The 13,871-nt window shown below is 54.7% G+C and overlaps 1 protein-coding gene across 4 annotated transcripts in view; it reads left to right on the top strand.

Annotated features, from left to right (window-relative positions):
* Positions 1 to 13,464, top strand: part of NKAIN1 (sodium/potassium transporting ATPase interacting 1) — a 40,795-nt gene extending 27,331 nt beyond the window's left edge. The window contains exons 2-7 of one of the 4 annotated variants that reach the window (XM_059376955.1): positions 6,700 to 6,837; positions 8,422 to 8,502; positions 9,740 to 9,937; positions 10,624 to 10,684; positions 11,290 to 11,371; positions 11,521 to 13,464. In XM_059376955.1, coding sequence (XP_059232938.1) covers positions 6,700 to 6,837; positions 8,422 to 8,502; positions 9,740 to 9,937; positions 10,624 to 10,684; positions 11,290 to 11,371; positions 11,521 to 11,530 — 570 coding nt within the window. In that variant the 3' untranslated portion in view covers positions 11,531 to 13,464. Of the gene's footprint in view, positions 1 to 6,699; positions 6,838 to 8,421; positions 8,503 to 9,723; positions 9,938 to 10,623; positions 10,685 to 11,289; positions 11,372 to 11,520 lie in introns of all 4 variants that reach the window. The other 3 variants (XM_059376956.1, XM_059376958.1, XM_059376959.1) reach the window with 3 other exon arrangements.
* The last annotated feature ends 407 nt before the right edge of the window (positions 13,465 to 13,871 follow it).

The raw sequence follows: 13,871 nt of genomic DNA, 5'->3' as shown, positions 1-13,871 counted from the left end.
CTGGCTGGCTCAGTTGGTAGAACATGCAACTCTTGATCTTGGAGTCGTGAGTTCTAGCCCCACATTGGGCATAGAGCTTACTTTTTTTTTTTTTTTTTAATTTATTTATTTGACAGACAGAGATCACAAATAGGCAGAGAGAGAGAGGGAAGCAGGCTCCCCACCGAGCAGAGAGCCCGATGCAGGGCTCAATCCCAGGACCCTGAGATCACGACCTGAGCCCAAGGGAGAGGCTTTAACCCACTGAGACACCCAGGTGGCCCTAGAGCGTACTTTAAACATATCTATGAATTAACAAATGATACGGAATCTCTCCACCACCGTATGAGGGAGGTATCGTGAATGATGTTCATTCTGCGGGTGAGGAAACTGAGGTGCAGGAGCGTGAAGCGACTGGCCCTGTGGCATGAGGATTCTAACCGTGGTTCTGCTTCTAGCCCCTGAACCAGATCCTCACGTGCCCGTGGGCAGAGGAGCGGGTGGGAGGGAGGGCGTGGAGGACGTGAGAGCGTTGAGATAGATGAGGCATTCGCTGGAGGAGCGGGGGCCTTTTCTCTTCTGCTTTTTTCTTTTTTTAAAGATTTTATTTATTTATTTGACAGAGAGAGATCACAAGTAGATGGAGAGGCAGGCAGAGAGGGGGGGGGAGCAGGCTCCCCGCTGAGCAGAGAGCCCGATGCGGGACTCGATCCCAGGACCCCAAGACCATGACCTGAGCCAAAGGCAGCGGTTTTAAGCCACTGAGCCACCCAGGTGCCCTCTCTTCTGCTTTTTTTTTTTTTTAAGATTTTATTTATTTGTCAGAGAGAGAGCGGGAGAGAGCGAGCACAGGCAGACAGAATGGCAGGCAGAGGCAGAGGAAGAAGCAGGCTCCCCGCCGAGCAAGGAGCCCGATGCGGGACTCGATCCCAGGACGCCGGGATCATGACCTGAGCCGAAGGCAGCCACTTAACCAACTGAGCCACCCAGGCGTCCCATCTCTTCTGCTTTTTTAATGGAAGTGGCTTGAGTGTGCTTAGGAGCCGGTGGGAAGCATCCTGGGCAGAGGGAGAGGTGGAGTTATAGGCAAGAAGTTTCCGAGGATGGGGTGAGCACCTGAGGAGACAGGAGATGGGGTCCAGAGTAGAGGCGGAGGCCCCTGTCAGAAGACGGGGTAGACAGGGGGCTGGGCAGGGACCAGAAGCCAGGTCCCCTGAGAGGGAGGCTGGAGGGGTCCCAGGAGGGCGGAGGACAGTGAAATCGGAAGTGGTCTGTGGACAAAGTGAGTTCCCCAGAGAAGCCTAGTTGGGTTATGGGGTGGCGGGGAGGGCCTCTCGAAGTTGTGGTGATGGACCTGGCATTGTGGTGCTCCTTGTCCGCCTAGGGAGTGGCTCCCTCCAGCAGCACTTCGCTACTTTGCAAGCAGGGGAACACTGTTAACTGGGTTTGTGCAGGTTCGGGCTTTTCCTGACAGGTGTGAGAAGGCTGTGGGGTCTTCGAGTCGGGCTTACAGGTGAAACTGATGCGGAGGTGAGGGGGCATCCGCAGTCCCAGCGAGCGCAGCGGGGATGTAAGGCTCCGGGGAACTCGAGGGGTGGGAGGCAAGAGGCAGAGGACTCAGTGGGCTGGACCCGGCTGGTCCCCGTCACCGTCAGGGCCGTTGGGAAGCCAGCTTGGGGGCGTCCAGCGGGGGCTGTCGACTTGGTGACTTCGGAGGCGGGGTAGTCCGCATGGTGGCCGTGGAGGAGCGGTAAGGGGAAAGGTCCCGGGGATGGTGTTTGAGAGCGGAGAGGCTGAGGGGCTGGAGGGCGAGAGGGTGGCCCCTGGATGTCAAAGGATGCTGCAGAGATGAAACTCATTTCCGGGGAAGGGCAGGACCTGGAGGCTGGTGGATGACGGGCTCTCTGGGTCTGTAAGCAACTTAGGGACCCCAGAGGATCCCCCCTCACCTTTGGGCCCAAGGAATATGGGATGTGAGAGGAGCACAGAGACAGTAGCATCCGTGGGTGCAAATGGGGGGGGGGGGGGGGGCGGGTTGGGAGGGGCTCAGGGGGGGGGGGGGGGGGGGGGGGGGGGTCAGGCGAAGCAGCGCAAGGCCTTGAGGAGACGAGGGTGGGGAGCTGAGGGGCAGGCATGTGGGACTTACTCTGTGGGTCTGACAAATCCACACGGGAGCTGGGTGACTTGTTCTCATCTGTCATTCAGGATGGTCTGGGCACTTGTCCTTGTCCTGCTTATCTGGGGTCCTGGCGGGGGGCAGGGGGATCACTGGCAGGCCCAGGGGCCTCAGCGATTGCCCCAAGCTCTGCGGGGCAGAGGGAGTAACTCGACGGGTGCCTAGGTGGCTCAGTCGGTTAAGCATCCGACTCAGCTCAGGTCTTGATCTCAAGGTCCTGAGTTCAAGCCCCATACTGGGCTCCAGGCTGGTGTGGAGCCTCCTTCGAACAAACAAACAACGAAAAACATGCAAAGAGAAGGCACTTGGACAGGGGTGCTGGCCAGCACTGTCCCCCCACCCCCAACCCACAGGAGGCTGCATCAGTTGTCAACAGGAGCTTCTGTCCTGGGCTTGGCCTACAGGCCGGCCAGGTTAAAAACAAACAAACAAACAAAAAGCCCAAAGTCTTAAATCACTGCGGCCCTCAGATGATTGTTCTAAGCTGGTGCAACCAGATGGGGAAGATGTTCCTTTTATTTGTTTGTTCTTTATTTGGTAATTAGTCGCATCTCACAGCTGCACAAGCAGAAGTTCTAGAATATCTGACTTGGCTTTCTAATCAAAAGTAATAACTTTAGGATTGAGATTATTTATAAGATGCAGAATCTCAATTAAAAGATATATATGGAGGGGCACCTGGCTAGCTCAGTTGGTAGAGCGTGGGGCACTTGATCTCAGGGTTGTGATTTCGAGCCCCACGTTGGGTATAGAGTTTACTTTAAAAAAAAAAAAAAAACAACTAAGTTTACACCTGGGTGGCTCAATAGGTTAAGTGTCTGCTTTTGGCTCAGGTCATGATCCCAGGGTCCTGAGATTGAGTCCTGGATCGGGCTCCTTGCTCAGTGGGGAGTCTGTTTCTCTCTCTCCCTCTCCCCACCACTCATTCCATCTCTGTCCCAAAAACAAATAAATTCTTTTAAAAATATATTAAAAATGTAAAAATAATTTAAAACAAAGCTTAGGGGCACCTGAGTGGTGTAGTCAGTTGAGCCGCTGACTCTTGATCTCAGCTGAGGTCCTGATCAGCAGTATTCAGGTCTGGGTGGCCGTGCCAACTACACTGATGGATGACGGTCCATTTCCCACCCATCTCCCCAACTAGACTGAGTTCCCGGGGGGGCAGGCACCAGAGCTTACTCCCCTCTGCATGCAGCGCCAGCACGGGACCTGACGCAGAGCACATGATCTGTGAACAAGTAGGTAGACAGTGACCCCCGAGGCAGATGAGGGCGGGCCACACTTCAGAAGGTTGGAGGGAGGGTGGAGGGAGGCCACAGTGACGGCTGACAGTGACCAGAATGGCCAGGGGTCCGTATTCAGGGGGAAGAGTCATCCCTCTGGCCAATCAGGGAGGTCTTCCTGGAAAAGGAGGGAATTGTGCTATGCTTTGAAGACCAAGGAGGACTTGCATAGAGGAAAAGGGAAATGCAGGCAGGACTTCAGCTGTTGTTTCAGCCGCTCAGGGGGCAGGAGCTGGCTGGGGATAGGGGAGAGCCGCAGCTCCCAGCAAGCCTGCGGTGCCCATCTGAGAAGATACCACTGTTGCGTCTTCTCCTAATTAGTCACCATTTATGAAGTCTAGTCGTCCGTTAGTCTGTGTGATGTCTCCATATCCTCACAACGACTTCTCGGGGGAAGGATTGCCTTCCCTATTACCATTGAAGAAATAGTCTCAGGGAGGGAAAGTAACTTGAACTAAGTCACAGAGTGGCCATTTGAACCTGAGCTTTGGGGACTCCAAAGCTTTTTGTGGGAGCTGTCCCCCTGTTTGTTATGTTAGTAAGATCCCTGGGAATCCAGAGTGGTTGGAGAAGAAGGCCAGGGGTGCAGCAGGGTGACCCCATGTTTTAGGAGGGCATTTCCAGGCAAAGCATCTCCCCAGCCTCACCATGAGCCTGGGCAAGTCTGTCTCGGCCACCTCCTCTGTCCTCTGATGGCAGCCTCCTTGCCAGGAACAGATGCCAGCTAAGTTGAGAACATCAAGTGGACCCCAAGCCACCAGGGGGCTCCCCAAGGCCTGGCAGAGTCTGGGTGAAAAGGAGAAGAGTGGAAGTGGGGCAGGAGAAGTGGGAGCAGGGAACAACCTGGGGAGTTTCTCCCCCAAGGTCAGCAGACCACTGGAGTCAAAGCAGGAAGGGCCCTTAGAGTTCTGTAGTCCAGTGGTCTCTTCTGTACAGAAAAAGGAGCTTGAGGGTCACTGGGGAAGGTGGCCTGCCCCAGGGCACCCAGGAGTCTGTCAGACTCTCAACCAGAATCCACACCTCTTAACTCCCAGGCCAGTACCAGCAGGGAAAGGTGATGGGTTGGTGCCAAGGTGGGACAGGTGGCAGAGAAAAGTGAATGACTGCCCAGCTCTGCCCCCTCCCTGCAGTGTGACCTTGGGCAAGTCACTTCCCTTCTCTGAGCCTCCTGGTCTCTTGCTTGAGAACAAGATCATGATCCCCAGCTCCGCCTTTCTGCCAAGGAGCATCCAGTGGGCGATGAACTTGGAAAGCTCTTTGCAGTCTGTAAGGCCCTGCAGGAGGAGTCACCAACAAGAGGCAGGCTGGCGCCAGGTGGGTGGGTGCCAGCGCTGGGCCTGCAGCTTCCTGGGTCTTTGCCCAAGCTTTGCCATCTGTGTGGTAGCACCAGCACCTCCCGCTCCCCACCTCCCTGCCAGGAAAACGGCTTCTGGGATCTTCTCAACCAGAATCTTCCCTGTCCCTTCCCAGCCATATTCCCTTCTCTCCCCTTCCATTTAAATCAGGACTTTGGGTTGCAAGTGACAAATCACACCTACAAGGAGGGAGAATTAACTTTCAGCGTGGCTAGACCCTCAGACCGAAAACTACATGGCCTGCAGACTCCCCTTGATTGTTCACTCTTCCTCCCTCTCTGTCCCTTTGAGATGGCAAAGACGGCCACCAGCAGCAGCGAGTGACACTGCACCCATTCAGATACACCGGCAGACAGCATCTCTCTCCCGGCTGCTCCGGCAGCTCTCCGGGGTAACTCTCGGGAGCTGGCCACAGGGTGAGCGCCCAGCTCTGACCAGATCCCTGTGTGTCGATTATCTGGTCAGGATTGAGTCGTGAGCCCACTGCTAAAATTAGAAGTGGGCTCAGCCCCACCCAAGCCACAGGGACTGAAGGACTGGGAGGTGGTTTCCAAAACAGAGAGATGGGTTCTGTCAGCACGAGCAGAGGTGTTGGACAGTCCGTAACAATGGATGTCACTGGCACCTTCGTTCTTAATGAATCAGCTGAATCACTGAACCAGGGGCTCCTGGAAAGGGTCGATTGACTGAGTCCTGTATCAGTTCACTTTTGCTGGTAACAGATCATTCTGGAGCAGTCATTTTGAGCTTTTGTTTTGTTTTGTTTTTAAGATTTTATTTATTGATTTGTCAGAGAGGGAGACTGAGCACAAGCAGGAGTGGTGGGTAGAGGGAGAAGCAGGCTCCCTGCTGAACAAGGAGCCCAACGGGAAACTCGATCCCAGGACCCTGGGATCATGACCACAGCTGAGGGCAGGCACTCCACCAACTGAGCCACCCAGGCATCACCTGGAGCAGCCATTTAAAATAATCATTTTATTTAGCTCTTGATTCTGTAGGTCAGCTGGACGATTCTTCTGGTCTGGCTATGTGTTTCTGGTCAGTTGGTAGGTTGGCTAGCGTTGGAATGGTCTAGAATGGCCTCACTCACATGGCTGGCGGGCTGTCATGGGCGGTGGGGAGAGGGCTTGGTTCTCCTCTCCTCCTCCAGCAGGTCACGGGGGCTCTTCCGCCTGGTGTTGTCCGTCTTACAAGTATAGCAACTGGGCAAGCTCTAGGGCACACTCCAGTTTTGCAAAAGATCTTCTCTTGTACTGTGCTGCCTAAAGTCTCACTGGGCAAAGCAAGTCACATGACTCAGCACAGAGTTAGTGGAGAAGGGTGCTGCCACAGAGCACGGAGTCGGGGAGAGAAAGAGCTTGAGGTCAATTTTGCAACACGACAGGTCCCTTGGGGAAGGGAAGTAAAAACAAATCCCTTTCTCTGCAGTGCATGGATTCCACGGGCCAGGGCAGCCTCCAGATAGCAGTGCTTGGAAAAGCGGACTCAGGCCCAGGAACTTTCCTGGGCCCTTGAGGGCGGTGGCTCTGCTCCTGGCCAGGGCTGGGGGAGGCAGACTGGATCCTAACTCCACCTGCTCTCAGCCCCATGTCAGGCAAGGGCAGGTGAGGTGCCAGTGGGGAGGGCCTCTTGGCAGGGAGGAAGATGTTCTGAACCTCAGCTCCCTCCTCCCCTCCCCAAAGTGATGACCAGGGCTCCGTCCCAGTTTGTACCCCCAGACTCGCTTCCATCTCCCCATCTCCCTGTGGTCTGGGAGAGCCGGGACGGCTCTGAGACTTGTGAGCAGTCAGGCCGTGGTGGCTCGTCACCATGGTAAGTGGTGTGACCTGCTGCATGAGGTCCAGGGGGCGTCCCTGTCCTTCCCTTCCAGGCCGTGACCGTGGCCTCAGCCTGCTCTCTCCCACAGGTCGCTGCGCTGGAGCGGCAGATCTTTGACTTCCTGGGCTATCAGTGGGCTCCTATCTTAGCCAACTTCCTGCACATCATGGCAGTCATCCTGGGCATCTTTGGCACCGTGCAGTACCGCTCCCGGTACCTCATTCTGGTATGGCTCCCTCGGCCCCTCCGACACCCCTGATCCCCCAGCCAGAACTGCACTCCCTACCCCCCGCAGTGCCCAGACCCCCGCTCTCTCTTAGCTCCAGCCTATTCCTGATGCTTCTTTGCTCAGCAGAGAGACGAGATTGATATTTTCCCTGAAGGATTTCCTGGGGAAAAATCCAAATATTAACCATCTGTGTCATTTAGTGAGTGCTTGCCATGTGCGAAGCACGCTGCTAAGCGGTTCGCATGTTTCACTTATCTTTACAACAGCCCTGCAAGGGGTATCCTACCGTCTCCATTTCCCAGGTGAGGAAATGAGGCTCAGAAAGGTTGCGAGGCTTCCTAAGGTCACACAGCTAATAAGTGGCAGGATTAGAGCATCAGATCCTGAGTGAAGGCTGCATTAGTAAGTCAGTGGAGGGATGGACTTCATCTTCCTTAGTTTCTCAGGTTGCTTTGAGAAGGCTGGCTTGGCTTTGGTCCTTTGCTGTTCATCGAGAATGTGGTCTGATGGCAAGTGGGGCCTTTTTTTTTTTTTTTTTAAGATTTTATTTATTTATTTGACAGGGACACAGCAAGAGAGGGAACACAAGCAGGGGGAGTGGGAGAGGGAGAAACAAGCAGGCTCCCTGCTGAGCAAGGAGCCCGATGCAGGGCTCAATCCCAGGACCCTGGGATCATGACCTGAGCCAAAGGCAGACGCTTAACAACTAAGCCACCCAGGGGCCCCACAAGTGGGGCTTAGAGGTCAGTGCCTCCTGTGCTCTGATCCCAGGAGTGGATTGTGTCCCTGGCTCTCTCCTCCTGCTTCCTCTGCCCAAGCCCTGGTTTTTGATGGTCTCTGTTAAACTCCTGTTTTCAGCTAGGCTCACCCTCCTCCCCAGTTCTTCCTCAGTGACATATTCACATGCCTCTTTGGAGGGAAAAGCCTTCTGAGTCGCCTTATTACACACATGCTTGACGCCTGTGATGACGACGACATGCTTTGCCATTCCTGCCACAGCCCATTCTGGCTCATTCTTGGGCTTTGCCCACCTCCCCCAGGTTGAGCTCCCAGAAGCCGGGTGAGCAGCACCCTTCAAAAACTCTGTCTCACCCGGGATGGGAGAGTCCTTCTCTCTGGCTCTCAAGAAGGCCCCAGGCACTCCTACAAGCGTTGCTGTGTGCCGGGAGGCAGCAGCGACATGGCAGGCCCAGGACTTGGGTGGAGACACCCTGCTCCTCTCCAGCATTCCGGAGCCGAGCTGTGTCTCTTCTCCGAAGAGTGCATCGGATTAGCTGCCAGAAGACTGGAGCTTGCGGGGCAGGCCCACCTCTTCCCAGCTGTGTGATCTTGGCAAACTTAAACCTCCTCTCTAGGGCTGACGTTAGTTCTCCTTAGAGGGAGAGCAGTGCCTTCCATGCAGGGCTGTTGTAAGGACAGGACAGATGTAATAATGATTTGTGAACTAAAGTGCTCTCTGCGTGAGACAGTGTCATCACTTCCCCTTGCAAAGGTCTCCTCAGTCCCTGAGCTCTGGCTCCATTGACATGCCCCTCCCCACTCCCCCAAGCCCCACCCTGATCCCACCTCTCCTCTCCCCAGTATGCAGCCTGGCTGGTGCTCTGGGTTGGCTGGAATGCCTTTATCATCTGCTTCTACCTGGAGGTTGGACAGCTGTCCCAGGTAAGCCTCAGGCCTGGCAATGCCAGAGGACAGAGCCTGACCTTGCCCATCCCCTAGCCAGGGGCTCCTAGTTTAGTCTGGGGTTTCATCTCTTGAATGAATGATACACACGAATGATCTGTACTCCTCAGACTCTACCCCCACATTTTTTTTTCTGCACTTCTCAGAAACAAATAATGGGACAGATAAGGCTGAGGTGCCGTGAAGATGGGCCAGGTCGCCCTTGATCACAAGCTCAGTAGAAACCAGCCACTTGCAGTGGTCCTGGAAAGTGCCCTGGGGCCCTACACATGTTCAAGGCAAGGGGGTGAAAATACCATGCCCTTTGTACTGCTTAGGCCACAAAGATTTGTGTCCAGTTCTGATCAGTATTTTCAGAAAAGAAAGAGATGAAGTAAACTTAGGGAAATCAAGTGGACCAGGTCCCGTGCAGAACTATGGAAGAAAGGGGACGTTTTTAGATTGTGTAAGAGCAAGTCCAGAGGACACAACTTCTGTTTTTAGTACACAAGAGGGAAAAATATATGAATGGGAGCATTGGCTTTGTAGTTCTGTTAGATCTAAATCCCAGCTCCAACATTTCCAAGCTGTGTGACCCTGGGCATGTGGCTTACCCTCTCTGAGCTTGAGTTTCCCTGTCTGGAAAACTGCTTCATGGGATTGCTTGAGGGGATGAAATGAGATTATACATCTCAGGGCTTGGCACCTGGTCAGAACTCGATGAATATTAGTTAACAGGCTGCAGGAGAGAATGGAGAGATCATGCTGTGGTGAGAACCTCTGATCTAGGGCGGCCTAGATAGGGACACCAAGAACTAGAGAGGATAGGTTTGCCCAGGGCCACACCCAGAGAGCAGTGGAGAGGCTGAACAGGCTGTGAAGGAGTCTGTTTTGAGGATTTCACCCATGGCTGGAAAACTGGACTTAGTCACTGTTAGTTCCTTCACATCTCTGAAACTTTGGGGCTCCTGTGGGTCAGCACTAGCCCTTTCCGCCTCTGGTGGAAGTGTGAGACCTATGTAGTCATCAAGTGCCACCTACTGGCCAAATATAGACTTGCAATAACGGACTCCCTCCGTACCCTTCAAATCAAGGAGAGGAGACTGCTTCAACAGTCCAGGTGTGAAGTAGATCTTATATAAAGAAACTTTATATAAGAGTTTCCTGGGGCCTGAAGAAGATGCCCCCACCCCCACCCCTGGCCCCAGCTCAGTATCCTAGGCCCCTCTGCCCCCAGGACCGGGACTTCATCATGACCTTCAACACATCCCTGCACCGCTCCTGGTGGATGGAGAATGGGCCAGGCTGCCTGGTGACACCTGTCCTGAACTCCCGCCTCGCCCTGGAAGACCACCATGTCATCTCTGTCACCGGCTGCCTGCTTGACTACCCCTACATCGAAGCACTCAGCAGTGCCCTGCAGATCTTCCTGGCTGTGAGTCCTCCTGTTCCCCCAGCCCACACACTCCCAGAGGTGAAGTCCACCCCAACCCCTTTGTTTAGCTCTAGTTAAGAAAGGGAGAACCTGGATCTTCCAACCTGCCTGTGCTTCTGTCTGGCTCTGCCTCGGTATCTTGTATCTCCTCCCTTCACCCCTGCCCCAGCTCCCATTCCAAGAGTGAGTGGGTTTAATGACTAGGATGAGTCATCAGACCATGAGTCAACCCAGTCTCCAGTGTATCCACTGTGTGACTTTGGACAAGTCACTTGCCCTCTCCAAGCTTATATGCTTATTCACAGAAAGGCGTGACCACATCAACTGTGTAGAGTTGTGAGACTGAAAGAGTGGCTCCAAGATGATAATATAGTTCCCAGGCTTGCCCTTAGCACTCCACACATCCAAAGCCACAAAATCCTCACTCCTCTTAACCCATCAGTAAAGTATTGCCCAGGTCCAGCTGGGAAAACTGAGGCTCAAAGAGGTAAAATAATGACTTGTCCAAGTCCACTCACAGAACACAGAATGGAACCAGATATGTTTGACTGTAAGGCCCAAGCATTTAACTTGAAGTTGTTATGGTTTGGTGTTCATCCTCGCACGCCCCGCCCCTCCCGTCCTACTGAGCCCGGCCAGGCGCTGGGTGGAGGAAGAGCTTCTGTCTTCTTTCCTTCCACCCCCAGCTCTTTGGCTTCGTGTTCGCCTGCTACGTGAGCAAAGTGTTCCTGGAGGAGGAGGACAGCTGTGAGTGCCAAGCCCCTAGGGAACCGGGATGCCTGGCCACACACCACCCCATGCCTTCAGCACCCTGGACAGAGCCCTGTGCTGCCTAAGAGGCAGGGAGACCTGGGTTGGCCAACTGGCTCCTCTTGGTGGGGGAGAAGAGGTGGCAGGGGTGGTGGGGGTCTGCATAGCCACAACATTCTGGGCTGTGACCCAGACATCCAGGTGCCCAGTGCACGGCTCCAACACTGCTCTCCACCCACTCCTTTTAGGTTCTGCCCCTCAGAGGAGCTCCCCGAGGCACAAGGAATGTGGGTGCCCAGCCTCGTCCCCTCACTACCTTCCACCCCCACCCCCCAGGTCTTACCCCCTTAAGTAGCTCAAGCCCTGCTCCCTTAAAGGACGGCCCACCCCCGAGGCTCTCTATCTACTTGGGCTTTGGCCCATTCTGGCTGAGCTCCTGCGAGTCTCGCTCTGCTCCCCATAGGTCCAGCAGCAAAGCCCCCCCACCCCAGGCACTGTACAGGGGTCTGACCCCCTCAGATTCTTCCTTTTCAGCACCCAGCCTCCCATAACTCATACCCCACAGGCCTATCCCTAACTATGCACCACTTCCCCTTCCGCAGTTGACTTCATCGGTGGCTTTGACTCCTACGGATACCAGGCGCCCCAGAAGACATCGCATTTACAACTGCAGCCTCTGTACACGTGGGTCACGGCGCCGAGCGGGGCGGGGTGGTGGGACTGAGGCGTTCCTGTAGGGGAGAAAGGGGCAGGGTGGAGCGGAGAGGGCAGCCGGATCTCTCTGCCCCATACTTTCAGCGCCCACTTCCCTAACCTGCCTTTGTTTCCTGCAGGTCCGGGTAGCTTCTGTCCCGCGCCCATCCAGTTGCCACGAGCTTACTGGCTAGCCTGAAGCCGCTGGCGCGAGCTCGGGCCAAAGTAGCAGGCACGCCCCCTGGCGGCTCGCGGATCGACTGCAGCCTGCGTCGGCTGAGTCTGCAGCGGATTTGGACTTGGCCCTTCAGAGCCTGACTCCAGGGATGGGGGCGAGCCGGGCGGGGTAGGGGATCGCGGGGTTTGTATTTTTTTTTATCTCAGCCTTGGCGTGCGCTGGGGCCTCCCTCCCTTCTCCAGCCTCTCCCTTTCGAAACCCTTCACCCCACTTCCGGCCCCCTGTCCAGAGAGAAATGGCATTCCCCCCATCTCACCACACTTTCACCAGCCCTGGGGAGAGTTACTGTGAACTAGAAGCAGGAGTCCTAAGTTCCAGTCGCAGCTCCATCACCAACTGTCTGTGTGACATCTGGCAAGGTCCTTCCTTGCCCTCTCTGGGCCTCAGTTTCCCTCAATTAAAATAACCTCTTAGCAGATAGAGCTCTTTCTAGCCTTTTCATTTGACTCTTAATTCCTGGGGCTAGGCTGGGATTATAATTACCATTTTGCAGATGTGGAAACTGAGGCCCGGAGAGATGAAGCGATTTGCTTGAGGCCACACAGCTAGGCTTTTGGAGGAGGCAGGCCTTGAACACAGTGTACCTTCTGTAGTTTCAGACTCCAAAACCCAGTGCCTGGTCTCTGAATCCCATTTCCAAGCCCCCATCCAGATGGAACACTCTAGAACTCATGTGATCTACATCACACACACCACCACCACTCGCCAGCGCCTCTCTTGAAGCAATATACCTGTTCTCCTGTTGGGAACCAGATGAACAGAGCCCAGAGCCCTGAGTTCAGCCTGACCCACAGAAAAGCCCTTCTAGACTCGGCCCCTGTCCACCCTGGGCCAACGTTTGAAGGTCATTCCAGTAGGGGAAGGGAGCATATCTCAGCCGCCCCATCCCCTTCCGGGTCCCTGAGGCCGGGTCTGCTGCAGCCATGATCCCCTGTCCCCTCAGCAACTCCACCACCCTCGATGGCTCCATCCACCTCACCCATTGGAGGACCTGTAGTTCCAGAACGGAAGACAGCTGGTCAGCACCTACCGATCACCAGTTTTCAAAGATCACCAGCGTCTATGACCACTCCAGTGTCTAAGAGAAACCTCTAACAAGCCCAGAAGGAGTTGTGAAGAGGCAGACTGGGCATGTGGGTCATTGTGAGGGGTGGGGAGGACCAGCACCCTTGAGAGCAAACAGATGAGAGCTCATTCTCCCCATCTCCTTCCACAGACACCCCTGAGGATCTTGCTTCCTGTGTATGGGCCCTAAGTCCAAGGGCAGGAGGGGCAGGCCTCAGCTTCCCAGTCTGTGAAACAGGAGTGGCCCTGGATAAGGAGGGAGGGCAGAAGGCATGAGGGAACTGGAGGGAAACGCATGGTTTGTATGCCTGAGCCCATCCACGGTGACCCCTCCTCTCCTCGCTCTCTACCCTCTGATCTAGCCTTCCTTACATCTAAGGCCAAAGTATCTGGAGCTAGGACCCCATCCTGCCATCCCCTCTGCAGTGCTGTGCCAAGGAGCCAGCCCCAGGAGTTCCACAGGCCACCCCGGGCACTGAGGTCCCCTATGGTCTACCCAGGTAGCTAGGAGTTCCGCTCAAGAAGGGGGCAGCTCCCTTCGGGCCTGGCTGCTATCCTGCTTCCAGGCCAACTCCTGCCTCCAGCCCTCTCCTCCCACCCCCCACTCTCCAGCCTCCTTTCTACTCAACGGGTTTAGCCACTGGTGCTTTGAAGCCTTTTGTTTTTATAAGATGATTTTTGCAAGGGACCGACTTCTTTTCCCACTGGGACCTTGCAAGGCAGGGAGCGCTCCCTGGTTTCTGTGCAGGTGGGTTCATTAAAGATGGTGTTTTCTTCTCTATCATCCTGTCCTGCCCTGTGAGTCACCAGGGTCCCTGCTTGAGGGTGAGCAGAGGTCCCTGCCATTATCATTCCTGGAGCCCTGGCCTGTGCTGGCTGGCTCTGTAGCTTTTGGAAGTCACCCTCACTTTCCTCATCCATAAAATGCAGAGATGGGGCTCAATCAGTGGGTTCCCAAACCTGGCTCACAATCCCTTAGTCTCTATGTATTTTTCTGATTAAGTTGAGTATAATTGATGCTTCCAAATATCCTTTGCATCTCAAGTCTGCCCTATTCCTTTCAGTTCAGTTCCTGACTTAGAATGAGTGGCAGAAAGTGCTTTTTTTTTTTTAAGATTTTATTTATTTATTTGACAGAGAGAGATCACAAGTAGGCAGAGAGGCAGGCAGAGAGAGAGAGGAGGAAGC

This window comes from Mustela nigripes, chromosome 14, assembly GCF_022355385.1.
Source record: "Mustela nigripes isolate SB6536 chromosome 14, MUSNIG.SB6536, whole genome shotgun sequence".
NCBI classification, from domain to species: domain Eukaryota; kingdom Metazoa; phylum Chordata; class Mammalia; order Carnivora; family Mustelidae; genus Mustela; species Mustela nigripes.
The sequence above is the reverse complement of the archived record's forward strand: the minus strand, read 5'-3'. Positions and strand labels throughout refer to the sequence as shown.